Genomic DNA, 16,156 nt, shown 5'->3' with positions numbered 1-16,156 from the left:
CCTAACCCCCAACCCTAACCCTAACCTTAACCCTAACCTTAACCTTAACCCTAACCCTAAACCCTCACCCCCACCCTCACCCCTAACCCTAACCCTCTAACCCTAACCAACCCTAAACCCTAACCCTAACCCCCTAAACCTAACCCCTAACCCTAACCCTAACAATTTTCTCCATTAAATTTCCTCCTGATCAATAAAGATAATTAGAAATGCAATCTCGAATAGGCTTAAGACAAAAATAAAACCAATACAATTTTATGAAAAGTCTACTTACTTCTACATAACTCTTCACAAAAGGGTCCCAAACTCCAGGAGTTTTAATCAATCCACAAATATTTACAGATGTCTTTCAGCTGTCACTGAGCATACTTTGGGTTGCTGAACTGTATGCATAATCATTTTCATCTGCCCGAAGATAAAAAAAAATTTAAAGTCATTTGGTGAAGGCCCAGAGTTCAATCCCCAGCATCACAAAAAAAACAAAAAAGAGAGAGAAAAGTCGTTTAGTATTGAGAACTTCTGTTAAGACAATAGTAAATTGAGCTATTGTTAAAAGAATAATACATCATGCTCAAGTGGGATCTATTCTAGGAATGCAAGGTTGGCTTAACAACTGAAAATCTATTAATGTAAATAAAGATATACTGATCTAAACCAAATCAGTAGACCAAAGAACAAAAACTACATGATCATCTTCTGACCATGGACAATCTAGGAACTTTCCACAATCTGATTAAACAGTATCTATGAAAAACCCACAGTAAACATGAAATTTAATAGTGATAGATTGGATGCTTTTTTCCCTAAAATCAAGAACAAGATAAGAGTGTCCCCTCTCACTATTTCTATTCCTTATACTGGAGGTTTTAGCTAGGGCTTTCAGCAAATTATAGAAAAGACATCTAGACTGAAAAGGAAAACTATATTTTCTGTCTAGAAAATTCTAAAATTCCATTAAAAATTTATTAGAATTAATAAATGAATTCATCAATGTTGCCAGGTACAAGATAAATACAAAAAAATGAATTTACAATAAAGAAGCAAACAATGAAATTAGGAAAACAATGCCATTTGTAAAAGCATCAAAAACTAAAAATAAAAGGTGTAAGTTTTATGAAAGAGATGAAAAGTTCCATCTGAAAAGTAATATTGTTGAAACAAATTTCAAAAGACACAAATAAATATAAAGACACCTCAGATACACAGGTTGGAAGACCACTATTGTTAAACTAGTCTACAGAGTCCTATAATTCCTATCAAAACCACAGGTAATCTTTTTGTATAAATGGACAAGCTAACTATAATTTATATGAAAATCCCAGGGACTGAGAATAGAATAAAAAATTTTTAAAAGAACAAAGTTGGAAGATTCATACCATGACTTTACAAATTCATTACAAAGCTACAGTAAGCAAGACAGTATGATATAGGTGTAAGGAGGAAAATACATAGATCAATGACAGAAAATTGAGTGTAGAGAAACAACACCTTCATGTTTATGGTATCTGATTTTCAAGAAGGGTACCAAGACAATTCAGTAAGAAAATACTTGTTTTCAACAACTATGTTGGCACAACTGGACATTCACATGCATAATAATTTAGTTAGATTGTTTCCTAACTCATATCACACACAAGAGTTAACTCAAAATAGATTAAAGACCTAAATGCTACAGTTAAAATTATAAAACTCTTGTAAGTGAAAATCTTTGTGTCCTTGAAGTGGGCAATGGTTTCTTGGATATGTCAACAAAACCACAAGCAACTGAAGCAAAAGCACATAATTGGACTTCATCAAAATAAAAAAAAAAATGTGTGTTTCAAAGGACATCAGCAAGAAAGTAAAAAGGCAACCCACAGAATAGGAGAAAATATCTCCTATTAAGAGACTTCTGTCTAGAACATATAAAGAACTCATGACTCAATAACTAAAAATTAATGGTTTAATCAAAGTATATGCAAAGACATGAATTTCTCCAAAGGCATACAAATGGCTCACAGGCACATAAAAAGAGCTCAACATAATTAGTCCCTATAGAAATGCAAATCAAAATCACAGATACCATGGATTTTAGTACCCTTCCATTGATAATGGTGGTAATTTAAAATAGTGCAGCTATTATGGAAAACAATCTAGTGCTCCTTCCAAAGGTTAAACATAGTTATATAATCCAGAAATCTCACTCTTAGGAACATATTCAAGAAAAATAAAACTGTACATAAATATTCACAGCAATATTATTCAAAAAGTAGAAACCACCCAAATGTCTATCAATTGATAAATGTGGAATGGTTAAATGTGGTATTTCTATACAATGGCATGTTATTCAACAACAAAAAAGAATGAAATACAGTTACGCAACCTTAAAATCATTATGCTAAGTGAGCACATATTGTACAGATGGTTCCACTTGCATGAGATTCCCAGAATAAATAAATCTCAAAAGACAGAAAGTAGATTAGTGGTTGCCTAGAAGCTTATGAAGAAATGGAGAGCTTAGGGTTTCTTTCTGGGGTGATGAAAATGTTCCAAATTTAATGGTGGTGATGATTACTAGGCAACTCTATAAATATATTAAAAACTATATGCTTTAAGTGGGTATATTTATGTGGCATATAAACTATATTCTCAATTTTCAATAAAGCTATTATTTTTTTAAAAAATATGAGACCACTATACCCAATAAACTAACAGATATAAAAAAATTCTGAAATTAACGAATGTTAAGGAACATATTGACAAAAGAAAACCCTAATCAGATTACCAGTGGAATATAAATTGGTACTACTTTGGAAACCAGAGTTTAGCATGTTATATATTGCCATGGTTTTTGTTGCCAAAAGACACACTATGATTACTGGCTTGGGCCTCAGTGTGGTACTATGAGAGATGAAAACAGTGGGGGATGGAGCTTTGTGGGAGGTCCTCAGGTCCTCAGGCTAATTCTCATGTAGCCTCCTGTGTTCTGACAAGAGGCTTGTTAGAACAGAAACAGCCTGGCTCCACCCTCCTTTTCCTTGGCACTCATATTCAAGATGTGACCACTTGCTTCTACCTACTGTAGAGCCACCCAATCTTGGACACTGAATCTCCAAAACTATGAACTTAAATAAACCTTTTCTCTTTGTAAAGTTAGCTTCCTAAGGTATTTCATACAGTGACAAAGATGCATATACTTTATGACAATTCTACTCCTAGCAATGCATGCTTATGAAGGGTTAATTTCAAAGCAGCATTAAACTATAATGCACTAAAGGCCATCAATAACAGAAAGAATAATTAGCGCGATAACATACATTTTTTAGCAGTAAAAATAAACTAGAGTTACATTCAACAATACAATTGTCTTAAAAACCAATGTTGAATAAAATATGCAAGGCCCAAAAAAATAAACACAGTAAAAAATTTATATATAGGCAAGAAATTCATATATAAGCAAAACCAATTTTGTTTACCATTTAAAGAAAAGCAAGAGAATGAAAACCCTAAAAGACCTTACAGTGATTTTTGTGATACAGAATGGGATGAAGTATGATCAGGAAATCATACATATAAAACTTTTACATTAAGGTAACAGCAATGCTGTGTTCCTTAATCAGGATAGTAGTTAGAGGAATGCAACTTTAAACTTATGCATTACAGCACTCATTTATTTCATATGTTTTCTTGTCTACATTATATTTCATAACATTAAGATTTAAATAGCAACAACTAGTAGAAGCACAACATAATACCACAATAAAAACAGATGTTGATATTCTTTTCTAAGTGAACCAATATGGACTCCATATTGCTCCATACAGTGTCTCACCTTCATCTCTTGTAGCCAGAGAACAAAATGTCAGTTGCCTAAAAGTACTGAATCTAGTCATGAGAGTGACAGTCTAAATGTCATATTACAATTTCTTTAGTCAAATATTTGCTCAAGTTTTTTCTAACCATGTGTAATAAAAAAGTAAATAGTGATTGTAAAACTCACCTAATCAATTAATATCAACAAGCCTTTTTCAAAGGAAAATTTATACCAGAAATGATAGCAAGGTTAAAATAGATGAAAAAAGAAAATTATATCAGAAATGATAGCAAAGTCAAAAGAAATAGAAGACAAACATGTGACATCAAAAGATGGCTTAATCTAAATAAGAATATACAGCATAAAATATACCTGAAAAAACTTAGAACAATTAAAAAGCAAGAGATGAAAAGCCAAATGACATAGGCTGAACAGGCAGCTGATATAGAAGGTTTAAAGTATTATGAATCAGGTGCCAGGGCAGGTTTCGAAGAATCTTAAAGGACAGAGTGTATGATAGATGAAGAATCTGCAAAAATGTCACAAGATTAACATTAGGGCCTTCCAGAAGAATCTTGGGAGACAAGAAGAGGTAACACAAGGAGGAGGATGGGAACTGAGGTTGGCGAAATCTACATGCCTAGGGACAAAAGAAATATTACTTACTACATAAGGATAATAAGAAAATAGTGTTTATCACCTATAAGGTGATAAATACCAGGGCTAAAATTTGGATGAAGGATGTGAAAATAGAAAAGACTTAATTCTAGAGAAGCTATGGAGGAAAACTACACAAGGGAAAGAAAAGTGCAGAGAATCATGTAGCTTCAAAGAATGTATATCTGGGAGTAGGAGAGGATGATATCACCAAAGAAGTTTAAGAGAAGGGGAACTCAGCCTGAGAACTGAGTGCTCAATTTTTGGTATGGCCAGTAAATCAAAAAAAATGCATTATAACCTTTGTACAGAAATTACTTTTTAACTTGCGGTATTCTTTAAACGTTATTCTGGGGAACAATAATATGGAACAAACTAAACTCTACTCTAAACACACAAGATGAAGAGTTTATTACATGTAATAATGGCTGCTAAAGAAAATTTACAACCTTTCTCATAAATTCAAAAACTCTCTCCCAGATCAAACTCCAACCAGCTCCTCTAAGCCTAGTCCCTATTTGGACTATGCCCCAATCCTGGCCTACCTATAAAGACTTTAAGAAACACTAAGATAATTTCTTCTTTTTTAAAAAATATTTTTTAGTTATAGATGGATGCAATATCTTTATTTCATTTTATTTATTTTTATGTGGTGCTGAGGATTGAACCCAGTGTCTCACATGTGTGAGGCAAGTGCTCTGCCACTGAGCCACAACCCCAGCCCCAAGAAACACTAAGATAATTTCTAACGCGAGGCTATATCCCTAGGATAACCTTAGGGCTCCTTAAAGGGTATACTCAAGGCTGCCTAAAGAATTTAGTTTGTTCTAGCCAACACTTCTAAAGATAGGGCTCCTGACTCTCTGTGGGAGAGTATATGCCTCACTTGCATAAACCCAGTTAGTAAATCCAGATAGGTTTCACATGAACAACCCCTTCTTTAGAATTTTTCACTTTTCTTACTCTACTCAAGGCACTGTTATCCCCCCTCCCACTTTTCTATTTAAGAATCTGAATCGCCTCTATACAAACTGCAATGGAGCTTAGCTCTTAACCTACTGAATGTGTTTTCACCACTGAGGTCCAGCTGTTTACCTCTGACCAAAATTTTAAAAATCATTAAAATGGTCATGAATTTAGCAATGAATCATCTCATTTATGACCAAGAAGTTTTATGATATATCAGAAATATCATAAAGGATGGTCAAGAATTTATCTGAATGAAGTCAGTAGATGGATTACTAGATTACTCCTTAAGATCCCTTCTGCTCTTCAGTCTCTTCACCATAAGAAAATAATTTATTCATATTCACTCACCAAGCTTTGACAATTCAGCTTTCTTTTTGGACCACGTATAATACTGCAAAAGCCCTTTGTAGGCCTGAACAAGGTTGATTAATATTTCCTGGGAAGACGATTTTTCACCATATCTCCATGTCTCTGCCTGACTTAGATTTCTGTTTGCATCCTCAACCATTCCATGATGCATAAGGTACAATGCATGTTGTAAGGAGATCTGCACCAGTAATAAGAAAAAGCCCACTGTCACTGAAGTCATTAAGATAACCATTACTCAAAAAACACAGTAAATATATGATGGACTAAGTCCTTGATTGGATACGAAAGATAAGACACTGTCCCTGTCATCAACAATTTCAACCTAACAAAGAAGAAAGACAGATGAAATGACACTATGTAAATGAAAACTAAATTATGTAAACTTACAAAGAGAAGACAGTACAATAGTGAAAAAAACAACAATAAAAAACAGGGGTTTTGAAGACAGTGTCCTGGCTCATATGCCAATTAAATGCTAAATAAATCTGAATAACTAATTTGTCCTTTTGTCTGACCTGTTGTATGAGGCAATTCTTAATCCTTCAGAAGGGTGTTGTTAGGATTAGATGAGATTTAATTTTAATTTAAAAAATTAAATGAGATTTAACTTTTGCATACTACTAATTCCTAGTTTGGGCTACAGTAGACAACCAATAATATAACTATTTTAAATATATTAAATCAGCTCAAAAGAAAACACCTTAACAGGGAGTGTTGGAGAATGATGTCAATTCCAATGGAAAGGAAAGCGCATGCTTCGACTTATCTAAAACATCTAGAATGGGCATATTCATAAAAACAGAAAAGATATTAGAGACTGTCAGTAGCATGGGGAGGAGGAGAAAATGGGAAACTATTGCTTAATAAATATAAAGATTCTGTTTGGAGTGATGGAAATGTTTTAGAAATAGTGGCGATAGTTTACAACATGGTGAATATAGTTAATACCACAGAACTGTATACTTAAAATGGTTAAGATAGCATGTTCCATTATATACAATCACAATTTAAAATTCCAGAAAACAGGAAAAGTAAAAACAAAACAAAATTTAAAACTAGCTACAAAGTAAATGTTTTAGGCTTTGCATGGCACATGGCTTCTTCATAATTACTCATTCTCATTAAAAAACAGCTATTGACAATATGGAAATGAATGTGTGTGGCTGTATTCCAGTAAAACCTTATGGCCTTGAAAAATAATTAAAAGCAAATTATAAAATTTTATTGAAAAGTGTTCTGTTAGTTAGAGAGAGAGAGAGAGAGAGAGAGAGAGAGAGAGAGAGAATGAATATATATCTTGGAAATGTCTCAGCCCTTTTGGTAATAATTTTAATAAAACATTAACTTGGAGAGAAGGTTCAATGCAAATAGGAATTAAAATGTTTTTACACATTCAAATTCCCCACTTGTTTCGCTTTTTCCAAAAATACCAACTCAGCACAAATAACTTGGGCAAACAGTAGAAGCACAACTTCAACATCTGATGGACTGGTTTTGGCAGCCAGAGATAAACAAAGAGGAGGTATTTCCCATCAGACAACATGGAAGGTGATCAGAAACTAAGGAATGGCTGCCACAACACTGCTTTCTTTCTTATTTATCCTAGTATCTTACCCTTTCTTCATTATTGTTTACTTTACACTGATACAAACAATTCAGAAAACAATATGAACACTGGAAATATAAGTTCACAAAGTCTATGTTCTTACCTTTACGTAATTCAGGACACCAATATTTTTCATCCGGTCAGCAAAGGTATTGAAAGTCTCCACATTGCTTTTGGGGTGATAAAAGAAAATTTCACTTCCAAGCCTCCAAATAACCTGTCAAAGCAGAAATTATTACCCAATGTAAAGTCCAACCCTGCCTTTACTCTGTTTTTCCTGTAAGTTTTGTTTTTCTGGTTACATATAAAAACAACCTAAAATTCCTTTCCCTAGATATCATAATTGTCTATGTTATCGTACTTTACCCAGTAAAACTAACGTTAGATCTCACATGACAAAATCTTTTCAATACTAGTATTTAAATTCTAGGTAAGTGTAATAGTGCCATTATTAGATTAGCAGTCTAAAAGAGGAAGAGGCAGTTAAGATATTATTAAGTATAAAACTTAATTAGTATAGGAAGAATAAGTCAGAAACTAGGTTTTGGTAATATTGGCTTCTTAACTGGTCTCAACCTCATCTTTATTCTCAGCAAAGTGAGTGCAACAGACTAGTTTCTTAAGATCTTACCAATATTGAGTATATTTATTCCAATATTTACAACACAAATTTAAGAAGTATCATTAAATATAAACAAATTTGAATAAAAAATATTTTCTCTTCAGGTCACCAATCCTGGTGAAAGAACTTGAGAGTTCTTTTTTCATGGAAGCAAATGTCTATTTCTCTTACTCCCATTTAAAGTACTTCAACCATACCAACTTTAAAGTGAACTTCAAAGTCAATTATTTCTAGAAGGCACACATTGGTTGTTTGGTACAATAACTTCATATTCCCAATTAAAAAAAAAAACAAAAAACAGGGCTGGGGCTACAGTTCAGTGGTAGAGCACTTACCTTCCATGCATGAGGCACAGGGTTCAATCCTCAGCACCACATAAAAAATAAACAAATAAAGGCATTCTATCCATCTGCAACTACAAAAAAAAAAAAAAAAGATCACGACTTCATTGTAGAATATCAAAAGTAGCATTGAGGAGCTTAAAGAAACTTATAGAGGGCTGGGGAGTAGCACGGTGGTAAAAGCACTGCCTAGCAAGGCAGGTACTAGGTTTCATCCCCAGCACCACCAAAACAAAAACTTAAAGATTATTCATTATTTATAGTTATCTACAGTTGTTCTTAAACCCAGTCATAAGAATTACCTGGGGCACTTATTAAAAATAAATATTCTAAGCCACCATGCCCGTAATCCCAGCAGCTTGGGATGCTGAGGCAGGAGATCATGAGTTCAAAGCCAGCCTCAGCCATTTGGCAAGGCCCTAAGCAACTTAGTGAGACCTTGTCTCAAAATAAAACATAAAAATGGCTAAGCCAGTGGTTAAAAGCCCCAGGAGTACAGTACCAAAAATAAATATACATACGTACATATGTATGTATATGTATATGTATATGTGTATATGTGTGTGTGTGTATATATATATAGAGAGAGAGCGCGCGCACACGTGGTAGATAGACAGGGTTTCACTAAATTGCTGAGGTTGGTCTTGAACTTGCAATCCTCACGTCTCAGCCTCGAGCTGCTTGGGATTTCAGCTGTACTCCACAGTGACTGATGGAATCTATATTTTCAACACATGCCCTAGGTAGTTCAAAAGGATTCAAACAAGTATCTGGAAGCCACTCATTTAATTTCTTCATTTTATAAAACAAAATCTGGACAAAAGAGAGGTATATAATGCCTCTCTGTAATGTAAATCATTAGTAATGATTTACAGATATATGTAACTTTAGTCCCTAAATTAAAATTTGTCAATAATTATATTTTCTTTTTACACACATACACACACACACACACACACACACACACACACACACACACACCAAGTAGCATGTATGTACTATTTGGTATTTTTGGTTTTGGCTCCATTACATTGATGCACTGGTTACTACATTAGTAAAAGCACCTGAAATAGTCAAGTAAAGTTATTTCTAAGTTATTTGTGGAGAAACTGCTTTTTACTCAACAAATTTAGCAGTATATGCCAGGCACCGTTTCAGGCACTGTTTTACCCCTTCCCTCAGAAATGTACATTTGATATGGAGAGACACACAAGAAACAAGAAACATAATTATATTGACAAGTATTACTGGAAAAGCATGAGAAGGACATGGAGTTCAAGAGTGCCAGTATAAAGTAGGAATAAGAAAGCAAGAAATGCAGTTGTAATTTTAAATAATCAAGGTAGACCTCACAGAAGTCACAGAAAAGCAGTCATACAGAAGGGCAGACATGATGGTAGCTGAAAAAAGATCTTTCCAAGTAAAATAAATAAATAAATGAATAAGATAAATATTGAGGCAGAATATGCCTGGCTTATTCTAATAAGAGCAAGGCTAGTAAGACTGGAAAAAAATACAGGTGAGCAAGTAACAGGAAATGAGATTAAGAAAAGAAAAGGTCAAATGGGAATGGGTGAGCACATCACACAGGAACCCTGATTACAGTGTTTTCAGCAGAGGAGTGAATGAGGTCTTAAGGTTTTAAAAGGTTCACTCTACATCATTAGACATTAGGAAAACAAAAATCATTTTTAAACCACGATAAGATATCACTTTAAAACCAACAGGATGACTAAAATCATAAAGAGACAACAAGGCACAGGTGTAGAGAAGCTGGAACTCTCAAATATTACTGATGGAAATATAAAATGGTGGAGTCACTTTTGAAAATAGTCCAGTAGTTTCTTGAGAAGTTAAATACAATTACCACATGATCTAAATTTCTACTCTAGGAATATACCCAAGAAAAATCAAAACAAACATCCACATACAAACACTTGTGCATGAATATTTATAGAAGCATTATTCACAATAACCAAAAAGTATAATCAACCCAAATGTCTAACAAACTGATGAATGGATATATAAAATGTGGTGTGTCCATATAAAAGAATATCTGCCAATAAAAAGGAAAAAGCACGAATACTTTTACTACAACATAAATGAACCTTGAAAACATTTTACAAAGTAAAAGAAATCATTCACAAATGACCATTACATTATAAGATTCCATTTATATGAAATGTCCACCATAGAAAATAGTAGATTAGTAGCTTCCAGGGGCTACGAGTCAGTAGAGAAGCAATGAGGAAAGACTGCAAATAGGTACAGGTTTTCTTTTTGTAGAAGATGAAACTATCCTAAATTTAAATTGTGGCTAATGTTTGCACAACTCTGTGAAAATATTTAAAATATTAAATTGTACAAGTCAGTGAATTGTATGGTGTGCTAATGTCTCCATAAAGCTATTTTAAAAAAAGACAAAAAGAACACTCTGGTTGGAGAAAAAAACTTTCAAGTTTTGTTGAACGAGAGTACAAAACAGGTGCACAACCTGTGGAGTAAGTGGGAATTAAAATGATTTCTAATAAAAAAAAAAAAGAATTAACACCTTTGTAGATGAAAGGTGTTGAGGGTTCCAGCTTATCTACACCCTTGCCTTATTGTCTCTTTTTGATTTTAGTCATCCTGTTGGTTTTAAAGTGATATCTTATCGTGGTTTAAAAATGATTTTTGTTTTCCTAATGTCTAATGATGTAGAGTGAACCTTTTAAAACCTTAAATCCTCATTCACTCCTCTGCTAAAAAACACTGTAATCAGGGTTCCTGTGTGATGTGCTCACCCATTCCAATTTGATCTTTTCTTTTCTTAACCTCATCTACAAAGGTGTTAATTTTACCCTATACAGAGGGTAAAATAATACAAGGTAAGAAGGAATTATTATTGGAATGAATGAATACTGGGAAATTTGAGAATGCACAACTCAAGACTATTTTTAGTCTTGATATAATTTCTACATCCAACATTACTTTTAGCAGCTTTTAGTAAATTCAGTTTGAAATCCCCCTAAAGCTTTGTGAATGGAGCTAGAGGCAAAATCTTTCAGGAATCTGCTGTTTCTTTCAGCAGACTCACACTTTGTTTACCTCTGGTGCAGCCTGCTTTTTGTAGGTGTCTGAATCTTCCAAGGTCTGCAAATAGCTGTACATATACTCTGCAGCTTGCTGCCACTCATGCTTCAGAAGGGCTTCTTGGATAAAATTTAAACAAGCACTTGTTGTCTGAGCAAAATCTTTCTTCTTTTTCCCTCCAGTCACTGTAAAGATGAAGGATAAGGGTCACCCAGTGACTCCAATTCAACTACTACAAAAACTTAATTTCTGATAAATAGAACAGTAGGTATTACTTGACCCAGTCCATCCCCAAGTATCAAAGTCAACTTCTTTTGAAACAAACTCTTACATACATACTGTTTTTTAGCAAATTTCTAAAAATCTAAATTACATTCTTGGGCTACTACAATCACCAGATCCTTCAAATCTCATTCAATCATCCTTTCATCTTGGCATTAAGCAATTTTTTGAACAAGAGAGTAGAAAACAAGTGCACAACCCATGGAGGAAATGAGGAGAATCTCTCAATAAGATCCCCCAAAGCACAAGCCCTGGTAATTAGAATAGGTAAAAATCACCAGTCACCCTATGCAAGCACAGTCTTTATTATCCACCAATATTCTGAAAATTCCAAATAAACTTGTTTATTTTTACAGTACTAGGGATTGAACCAGGAGTATTCTACCACTGCTGAGCAGTTATAGTCTTTCCTTTTTTCTTTCTTTTTGTTAGACAGGTCTTGCTAATTTACTTGCCTAGGCTGAATCTCAAACTTGCCATCCTCTTGCCTCAGCTCCTAACTATCTGAGAATAGAGGCATGTGCCACCTCACCTAGCTGGGCTTTTATATTTTAAGTACCAATTTCCCAGTAACACAATGATATTAAATGCATACGAAATTAAAACAGCTATAGACATTAGCATTTATATCCCTTAAGTATTAGCAATTCCTTTAAGGATATCTGGACTTAGTTAACAACCTCATTATATAAGTGACTGGTTACTATGCTTTCCTTCCTATACAACTACCAGACCCTCTAGGCTAGCAGTCTTCTAGCTGGGTACCCTTACCCCTGCAAATACAATAGAACAATAGGTCCTCTTAAAGCAAAGATCCTCTTAAAGCAATCAATTTGAAGATTCTACCTCCTTGTATATTGTTTCCCGAAATTAATCTCCTAGAGTGCTATGCCCATAATCAAGGTCTCACAATCAAAATCATTACATATTACCTGAAGGTATTTTCAACACATGATGAAAACTGAATGATTCTAATATTTACTTTTGCAAGTCAAGTGATTCCCAATTCTTTTATCAAAACTGTAGAATGTTCTAATAATTTTAAACAGAACATGTAATTTTCTGTGAGTAACTCATGAGTCGAAGATCTGATACTTGCTTAACTAAACTCCATTCTACTTCCCTATGTGACTAAAGTTTCTCAGAGTTTACATTCATTAAAATATAGAATTAATGCCAGATGTTTTCTCATTCTAAAGTTAACATTCTTAATGATACATGAAGTAACTGGGGTAAGATTAAAAAATTAAAATTTACTTGAATACTTAAAACACATATCTCAACCCACAAGAAATTTTAAAACTTAAAAATTTATAGGACGTTAAAAATAAGTGCAAATACAGACATACTTTTACTGCAAAATGTACTACAAAAACAGGAACAATACAAAATTTCCATTTATAAAAAGTTTTTTCATTGAATGTTTTAAGGTTGGCAATGAAAGGACATTACATCTCTGCTATTTAGATTCTACCAGATCTACTTTTTAAAGTAATTTAATTTAATGTAATTAAAACACCATCATGTGCTGGAAATTTATCTCTTGCAACTGATAAACTTTTTAGAAGGCAAATTTTTAAATTTTTAAATTGTGCAAAGTAGGACACAGTTTACAAAAAAGAAATATGACAGTGGAAAAGGTCAAAGACTATATTGATCTAGGTACATATAAATCACTAATAAGGACATATAAATCACCTTGGGATCTTGAGCCTGGCTACTGGATGTGGTTCTGAAACTAGCAACATTAGAATCACCTAGAAGCTAATTAGAAATGCAGAATACAATGCCCCATCCAGATCTCCAAATCAGAGACTTCATTTAACAACACCTACACTCAAGCTGTTTAATAAGCAACAATCCCTGGCAACTAGCCCAGAAAACTAACAAAACACACTTTCCTTGAAATATTCTTTGTTCATCTAAAAGAATATTATACTCAGGTTAAGTTCCCTTCATCTCAGTGGTTAGAAGTGAATGCTCTAAAATCAGATACACGATTCCTAATAGCAATACTTAAGAGTATAAATTTGAGAAACTCAGTTTCTTCATACTAAAATGCCTAGCACATAAATTTACTGAGGATTAACTGAGATCATCAAATAAAAAGACAGAGTAAAATTTTTTTTTTCAATGGGAGCTAAACTTTAGGATTCTTCATTGAAATAACTCATACCTATTCCAAACTGAGAATATTAGTTACTTTTTATCTTAATCTAAAAATTTCTGGATTGTACAGAAAAACAGCCACCTTTTCATCTGATAAATATCACTTGATCAGCAAGATTCATTGCAGTGATATGTCGGGTGGCAAACTAAACAAGAAAGACAAATGCCAAAGTGAATTTGGAATTAATCCTAGGATCCAAGGAATCCCTGCCAAAGGGGAAAGAAGGCTGGGATAAGAAAGACATTTTGACGCAATAAAGAAAGTGTTGATTCAAATGTATTCCTGGGGTTATACCACCCAACAGGGCAATGTACAAATAACTGATTCTTGTATATATCTTTAAGGAATTTATCCTATAGAAAATTTTGCTTGTATTTACATTAGATAAAAATGAGGGAAAATATTATTTTTTTTGAAAGCTATGTGCTTCTCAAAAGAAGAGACTATATCTTTTTCATGTATAAGTGCCCAATATTTAGACTTATATATTAGATATTAGTGCCCAGAAAGCACTGCTGAAAAAAAAATGTGGCTGCAACATAATATAGACTGTATATTAATTCAAAAGAAAAGGATTCCAGAACAAAAAAGAATATTTCTTATGATTCCCTTTCTGCTTATAGTCAGAACAAGAAAACAACTTATATATTCTTAAAAACTAAACCAGCATGGTTCATTTTGTATACATATTGAATCTATTACTTCCTTGTACTAAAGTTAAAATGGTTCTGTTATTTTAATTACCTACAGTTTCTAAATGCTTCTGAAGCCAAGGAAAATACATTCCTGTACTAGTGAGCACAGATGTTTCCACCTGGTCATCCTCTGAAATGGTCTTTGTCAATTCTTCACTGAAATCACTCATACCTATTCCAAACTGAGAATATCAGTTACTTTTGGTATATCTTGATCCACAAGTTTCTGAATTGTACAGAAAAACAGCCAATAATAAATATGACTTGAGCAGCAAGATCCATTCCATTGTAGGTTTTTTAAAATTATATATATATATATATATATATATATATATATATATATATATAAAATATAGTTGTAGATGGACACAATACCTTTATTAATTTATTTATTTTTATGTGATGCTAAGGATTGAACCCAGTGCCTCACACATGCTAAGCAAGCACTCTACCCATTTAACAACTCCAACCTGCAACTTGCAGTTCTTTTAAAGTAAAGAATGAATTTGCCAAGGCCTGTAATCCCAGCAGCCTAGAGAAAGAAACAACAAAATGCAAATAACAAATACAGTACGAATAGTAGTAGCTAATATTTACTGGATCTTTACTACATACCTGGCCTATTATTTAATTTGGGGCTAGGGATGTAAGTCAGTGGTAAAGTGCCTGACTAGTTTGCATGAGGCCCTGGGTTCTATCCCTCCCACACAGCATCACACACACTCACGCTACATACTAATTGTTTTCTTCCACATTATGTTGAAAAAAACTAAGGGAGTGAAATTATGAAACTTGTCCAAGGTCACATACACACACACAAAATGAGGACAAGGAAATTCAGAGAACACAAAACTACTAGGCATGACTAGAACTAGGACAAGAGATAGGTAGGAGGCAATGATATCTCAGGTGGCAAACGAAGCTAGAAATACAAATGCCAAAGCGAGTTTGGAATTAATCCTCAAGAGGCTCAGTGTCTCTCTCCCTCATTGGCCACATCGACCCAAGCATGAAAGCTTCTGATCCTACCTCCTAGAATTTCTACAATATTTCCTCTTCTCTGGAATTCTACAACACCCTGAAATTGTGTTAATCACTGCATTAGCTTTCTAACTAGTTACCCTGCCTAAAATACTGCTTTTCCACATTACTACCAGAATTAAGTCTTTTAAAGTCAATTTCCGTGGTTAAACACCTGAGTTTGAAATAATACGTGACTCTAAATGCGACCCAGCATGTACTTTGAGGAGTTATAACACAAATTCTCTCTTTTCAAATCCTCAAAAACCAGAATCGGTAACACATGGTTGCCACAGTCACCAAAGCTTCTCCAGCTGGCTCTCATTTCCCAGAACCCAAGATTTTAGAGCATTAGGGAGAAAAACTCGGAAGGAAAACACGGGTAAATCCAAGCACACCCTTTTTGTCTTCTTCTAAACACGTAAGCTCGCAATTATCCTCCCGGCACTCACCCACCTCCCACCGGGGCTCCGCAGGAAACCGCCTCCACTCCAGAAGAAAGCTCTCACCGGAAACCGTTAGCGCGCGCTTGCTCTGAGCAAGCCCAAAAACCTGCCTTG

At 34.0% G+C, this 16,156-nt stretch overlaps 1 protein-coding gene across 1 annotated transcript; it reads right to left on the bottom strand.

The window, feature by feature from the left end:
- Positions 1-281: 281 nt before the first annotated feature.
- On the bottom strand, positions 282-14,751 carry LOC308634913 (TATA box-binding protein-associated factor RNA polymerase I subunit A-like). The gene is made up of 4 exons (XM_081269110.1): positions 14,626-14,751; positions 11,445-11,614; positions 7,498-7,611; positions 282-405 (listed from the first exon to the last, which is right to left on the bottom strand). Exons 1-4 carry the CDS (start codon positions 14,744-14,746, stop codon positions 337-339), a joined length of 474 nt encoding a protein of 157 aa, XP_081125236.1. The 5' UTR covers positions 14,747-14,751; the 3' UTR covers positions 282-336.
- Positions 14,752-16,156: the final 1,405 nt, after the last annotated feature.

The sequence above is a fragment of the Spermophilus citellus genome (assembly GCF_964194105.1).
Source record: "Spermophilus citellus genome assembly, chromosome: 16".
Taxonomy (NCBI): domain Eukaryota; kingdom Metazoa; phylum Chordata; class Mammalia; order Rodentia; family Sciuridae; genus Spermophilus; species Spermophilus citellus.
Note: the sequence above shows the minus strand (reverse complement) of the source record. Positions and strands in the feature narration are given on the sequence as shown.

Bases quoted from the DNA above. Each gene is read 5' to 3' on its own strand.
- LOC308634913 (XM_081269110.1), bottom strand. From the start codon at position 14,746: ATGAGTGATTTCAGTGAAGAATTGACAAAGACCATTTCAGAGGATGAC. The intron at 7,612-11,444 runs GTAAACAAAGTG...CTGCTTTGACAG, and splicing joins AAAAGCAGGCTGCACCAGAG to GTTATTTGGAGGCTTGGAAG. The intron at 406-7,497 runs GTAAGAACATAG...ATCTTCGGGCAG, and splicing joins GTGTCCTGAATTACGTAAAG to ATGAAAATGATTATGCATAC.